Source organism: Schistocerca nitens, chromosome 5, assembly GCF_023898315.1.
Source record: "Schistocerca nitens isolate TAMUIC-IGC-003100 chromosome 5, iqSchNite1.1, whole genome shotgun sequence".
NCBI classification, from domain to species: domain Eukaryota; kingdom Metazoa; phylum Arthropoda; class Insecta; order Orthoptera; family Acrididae; genus Schistocerca; species Schistocerca nitens.
Window position 1 is genome coordinate 470,295,113 of NC_064618.1, and position 6,000 is coordinate 470,301,112.

The 6,000-nt window shown below is 36.0% G+C and overlaps 1 protein-coding gene across 1 annotated transcript; it reads right to left on the bottom strand.

The window, feature by feature from the left end:
- Positions 1 to 3,357: 3,357 nt before the first annotated feature.
- On the bottom strand, positions 3,358 to 5,623 carry LOC126260535 (piggyBac transposable element-derived protein 2-like). Its single transcript, XM_049957869.1, has 2 exons — positions 3,908 to 5,623; positions 3,358 to 3,390 (listed from the first exon to the last, which is right to left on the bottom strand). The coding sequence occupies exons 1-2, from the start codon at positions 5,621 to 5,623 to the stop codon at positions 3,358 to 3,360; spliced, it is 1,749 nt and encodes a 582-aa protein (XP_049813826.1).
- Between the last annotated feature and the right edge of the window lie 377 nt (positions 5,624 to 6,000).

Genomic DNA, 6,000 nt, shown 5'->3' on the forward strand with positions numbered 1-6,000 from the left:
CATGAATCCTTCCATCTCACTGTATAGATTGCCTTTTCTTAGCCATGTGTTGGATGCGTCTTGATCGATGTGTGGCTGTGTTAGATGATACGGGTGCTTGCCATGTAGTGTTTTCTTTTTCCAATTTACTTTCTTTGTATCTGTTGTTGTTATGTGGTCTAAAGGGTTGTAGAAGTGGTTGTGAAATTGCAATGGCGTAGCCGATGTATTTATATGAGTGATTGCTTTGTGTATTTTGCTAGTTTCTGCTCGTTCTATAAAGAATTTTCTTAAGTTGTCTACCTGTCCATAACGTAGGTTTTTTATGTCGATAAATCCCCTTCCTCCTTCCTTTCTGCTTAATGTCAATCTTTCTGTTGCTGAATGTATGTGATGTATTCTATATTTGTGGCATTGTGATTGTGTAAGTGTATTGAGTGCTTCTAGGTCTGTGTTACTCCATTTCACTACTCCAAATGAGTAGTTCAATATTGGTATAGCATAAGTATTTATAGATTTTTTCTTGTTTCTTGCTCTCAATTCTGTTTTCAGTATTTTTGTTAGTCTTTGTCTATATTTTTCTTTTAGTTCTTCTTTAATATTTGTATTATCTATTCGTATTTTTTGCCTGTATCCTAGATATTTATAGGCATCTGTTTTTTCCATCACTTCTATGCAGTCCTGTGGTTATCCAATAAGTAATCTTCTTGTTTAGTGTGTTTTCCCTTGACTATGCTATTTTTCTTACATTTGTCTGTTCCAAAAGCCATATTTGTATCATTGCTGAATACTTCTGTTATCTTTAGTAATTGGTTGAGTTGTTGATTTGTTGATGCCAGTAGTTTTAGATCATCCATACAGCATCTATACAGCAAATGTGTGATTTTGTGTTGATATGTTCCAGTAATATTATATCCATAATTTGTATTATTTAGCATGTTGGATAGTGGGTTCAGAGCAAGGCAGAACCAGAAAAGACTTAATGAGTCTCCTTGGTATATCCCATGCTTAATCTGTATTGGCTGTGATGAGATATTATTTGAATTTGTTTGGATATTAAGTGTGGTTTTCCAATTTTTCATTACTATGTTTAGGAACTGTATCAATTTAGGATCTACTTTGTATATTTCCAATATTTGTAGTAACCATGAGTGGGGTACACTATCAAAAGCTTTTTGGTAATCAATGTATGCGTAGTGTAGCGACCTTCGTTTAGTTTTAGCTTGATATGTCACCTCTGCATCGATTATCAGTTGTGCTTTACATCCTCGTGCTCCTTTGTTGGTAGGCATGTTATGGGGCGATATTTTGCTGGGTTTGCTGTGTCTGCTTGATCTTTAGGTTTCAGATAAGTTATTCCATGTGTAAGTGTATCAGGGAATGTGTATGGATCTGCAATGTAACTGTTGAATAATTTAGTTGGATGTGAATATGTTGAGGTGAACTTCTTTAGCCAGAAATTTGCTATTTTATCTTTTCCAGGGGCTTTCCAATTGCGCATAGAATTAATTGCTCGGGTGACTTCATGTTGCAAAATTATCACTTCAGGCATTTGTGGTATCATCTTGTATGTGTCTGTTTCTGCTTGTATCCACCGTGCATGCCTGTTATGTTGTACTGGGTTTGACCATATGTTGCTCCAGAAGTGTTCCATGTATGTTATGTTTGGTGGATTGTCTATTTTAATGTGTGTGTTATCTATTGTCTGATAAAATTTCTTTTGGTTTGTGCTGAATGTTTGGTTTTGTTTCCTTCTATTTTCACTTTTTTTGTATTTTCTAAGTCATTTGACCAATGCTTGTAATTTCTGCTTCTTTTCATCTAACTGCTCTATTGCTTCTTGTTGTGAGATTTTACCTAACCTTTTTCGTTTTTTATCTGATATTTCATTTCTTATAAATTGTGTTAGCTGTCCGATGTCTTTTCTCAGTTTTTCTATTCTGATCTGTAGCCTGTGTTGCTATGCTGGTTTTGTGGGTTTCTTCTGTGTGTTCGTTTGTTCAGATCTCTGCGTAGTGTGTATATTTAGTGTAGTGAGTGCTTCTATATAAACCAGTAGTTGTAACTCTTCCATAGTTGTGTTTTCATTTATTTTGTTGTGTATGATTGTGTTGATAGTTGTTATTGTTGTTTCGACTTGTGGGTTATTTGGTGGTCTATGCAAGATTGGTCTAATGTCTGTATTTGTGTCTTTGTATTCTATATATGTCAGCTGAAATTTTTCTTCTATATCTAACATGTGTGTCACTTCATGTTCTATTTGTGCTTGTTCTGGTGGCTGTTTTAAGATTTCATTTTCCTCTGATTATTTAATTGATGCGTGTTGTTCTTTGTTTGTTTGCTCTGGGATGTTTGAGTCTATTACTGTATTTTCTTCTTCTTCTGATTGCACATTATTTTGTTCCAGTATTTGTTGTACTTGTTGTTTGATATTTTCTAATTCTGACTGGGGTATCCTGTTATTTTTGATTATTACACGGATCTGATCAGCTAGTTGTTGTTCTGTTAAAAATTTTAATTCTGGGTATCTGGTAATAAATTTTGTGTATACTTGTGATCTGTATCCAGTTGTGTTGGTTCCTAAGTTTGTTGCTTGGTAATAACAGAACATGAGGTGTCGGTTAACTTCATCTGACCATCTCATCCTCTGTCTTTGTTTTCCTTCTAGAGTGGTTGCAGGAAGCATATCCTCCAAAACGCCTCTATTTGGATTTAAATCATTTTCCATGTGGCTAGCAGTGTCGTTACCATTGTGGACGGGCATAGATTCAAGCGTCGTCCCTGACCTTGACAGCGCTTGTCCGAGGCTTCATTAGTTCTGTCCTGAACCAACTAATCACACTAAAAGGGGGGTTAGCCCTATTAGTGGTTTGTTCTTTTCATCGCTTTTTACGACTGGCAGAACATACATAAGGCCTATTCTTTTCCCGGGCCTCCACGGATTTATTATTATTATTATTATTCTTTCCTGTCTCAGACGTTATGTCAGGTTGAAAATGGAAAGTGACGCGGACCTTCATCAAGCGTGACTTCCTTTTAACTGTACGGTATATGTTAAATTGTATTTAGGAACTTTCGGGTAATTGAACATGTATCAATAATTACAGATTTCTGTAGTTGTGTATATATATATATATATATATGTTTGGATGTAGCTGTATTGTGTTGATGTACTGGTGGATATTGTGTGGTATGACTCCTGTAGTTGGTAGTATAATTGGTATGTCTGATCAGCTAGTCATTGTTCTGTTAAAAATTTTAATTCTGGATTATTATTATTATTATTTGTTTCTTTTCTCAGACGTTATGTCTGGTCAAAAATGGAAAGTGATGCGGACCTTGATCAAGCGTGACTTCCTTTTAACTGTACGGTATATGTTATCCCTTAAATGCATGATTTTTTATTTCAAGCTGTAAAAATTACCATGTTTAGTTTATAGTGCCTACATTTCGAAAAAAATATTGAAAAATTTTTTAAATTAAATTAACAAAGCACTATTGTTGAAAATCGCTTTGTAGCTGATCAGCTACATTTTGAGTTAACACCTTACGAGCCACAATAAATGTGCTTATTTTGCTCCCTCAATTTTGACCAAATCTCTCGTAATTTAATTGTTGATTATGATTAAATACTTTGTATAGGAAGGGAAAAATCCTAAAATAATAAATAGGACATTAATGTTGTAAATATTGAGCATTTATTGTATATTTTATACACTTTTATATATGAACAATAAGGTATCTAGTTCCAACAGGTTTGTACCCAAGCATGTGATAATCACTTTACATGAAAAGTTTGAAAACAGTTCTTTTGTTTGTGCAAACACAATGCAACTGCACATTTATTACACTGAACCCAGGAAAATCCCTTGCATCCTGGCATTTTGCACCTCTGTCTCACTTGCAAGTACGAAGGCAGGTGACCTACTTGATCCAGCCTTACATCTTGTGGAGGTACATGTGCTGTGGGCCCCTTTGTCTTCTTAGCTTGTATTTGGTTTTCGAGTTCATTACTTGGCCTTCCACGTTTTGCTGAAGTTTGACCTGAGCGACACAAACAGTGAGCAATTTCCATTCGAAATTCGGAGAGTTTCATAGTTCTCCTAATCCCTTTGGTTTCTGCTACTCTCCTATACAACAGCCAGGAATTGACTACTCCCATGTCCAGGAGATGGTAAAACAATCTTATATACCATTTTCGACTTTTCACAAGAATTTTATGTCGACCCATTATGCTGTCAAGAAGGTCAACACCTCCCATATGTTTATTGTAGAGCTTAATTATTTGTGGACAAGGTATTGTTATTCTTGACTTTGTTTTTTTGTCATACCTCCCTGCTTCATGAATAGGCTGCTGTCCAGCAAATGTAGAAAGCAACACCACACTCTTGTTATCTTTCCACACTACATTTGATATGTCGACACCATCCACTGTTGCGATGCGCTCTACTGATGCACCTCGTGCCATTTTCTTCAGCTCAGCTTCTGAAGGGAGCTTGCAGTCTGGCACTCTGTTTCTTCTGACTGTCCCAAGTGAGTAAATTCCTTGTTTATGTAACCATACAAGCAGTGGCAGACTTGTGTAATAATTGTCACAGTACAGTTTGTGGTTCATATTTCTTGGTAGTATCCTACTGAGTCGAACTACAACATTTGCACTTGCTCCCAAGTCTTCCTCCCCAGTCACTCTTTTTTCTGGTTCATTTTCATCTCCAGTGAAAATCTCAAAATCGTAGGCATAACCAGATATGCCACTAATAACAAATAATTTGTATCCATATTTATGAGGCTTGTTTGGCATGTATTGTTTCAAATAACTTCTAGCCTTTGTTGAACATATCTGTTCATCAACAGAAACACACTCCTCAACAGGTATTGTTTGAAACCAAGATCTCATCAATTCTATTATGGGTCTTATCTTGAAGAGTCTATCATGACCTTTTTCACCCCTGGGTATCATTGCACTGTTGTCATTGAAGTGAAGAAACTTACGTATTTGCTCATACTGATTCACTGTCATTGTTGTCTTGATCAGATGAGTACCAGTAACTTCTCCCCAGTAATCCCTCGTATTAGGTACATGAACTATTGACATTACGAGACAGATGCCTATAAATTTTTTTATGTCATCACAGGATAAATCTATTGGTCTATCAGGATTACACTGCACACTGTATCTATGAGACTCTTCGACAATTAGATCAAACAATTTAGATGGAAATATATGTTTGAAGAATTGGTATGGAGTATTTAAGTTTATTACTTCTTCTGGTAACGAAGTATTGCCATGAAATTTTGACTGCAGTTCGGGAATAATCAACTGTTTATCTTTCCAAACCACACTCCTGCTGTTTTTGGTAACATTTTTGCTGCTGCATGGCAGTTTCAGAGCATTATCAGACAACTGTGACGTCGATTCCTTCATTATAACATCAGATTGTCTTGTTCCAGAAACATCTTCAGTCCTAATTACTGGTACTTGACTTTCTTTGTCACTACTGTCACTATCACAATCAACAGATTCTGGAGCAACATATGTCTCATCTTGAATGGAATCGTCAGAGAAACACTCAAGATCGTCATCACTGCTTAGTGGAATCTCTAACCATTCCATAAGCATTTCTTCTTGACTCTTTCGAGACATTTTTACGTCAGCGCCTGAAATGCAGTAAATGAAAAATGTAGCTGATAAGCTACATACACAAAAACAGGCCTAATTTCAAATCTATCGCAAAGACACTCGAATTAACTGTTTACACCATATCTACTTACGTTTTCAAAATGAAAAAGTAATTTTCAAACCCAGAAATCAGTGCACAAACACCAAAAACACACCTCAACTTTCCGCCAAAACACACACTTGGCAGTATGTCCACACAGCTCACTGTCGAACTGCTTCAGCTCGTCCTGTATACACTTAGCTACATAACGAATTTGATTGAAAATGTTTCTCCATATGGAATAAATCGAAGAAATGAGGTCTGTAGCTTATCAGCTACAGTATGCATTAAAGGGTTATAT

Bases quoted from the DNA above. Each gene is read 5' to 3' on its own strand.
- LOC126260535 (XM_049957869.1), bottom strand. From the start codon at position 5,623: ATGTCTCGAAAGAGTCAAGAAGAAATGCTTATGGAATGGTTAGAGATT. The intron at 3,391-3,907 runs GTAGGTCACCTG...TAATTTTTACAG, and splicing joins AAGATGTAAGGCTGGATCAA to CTTGAAATAAAAAATCATGC.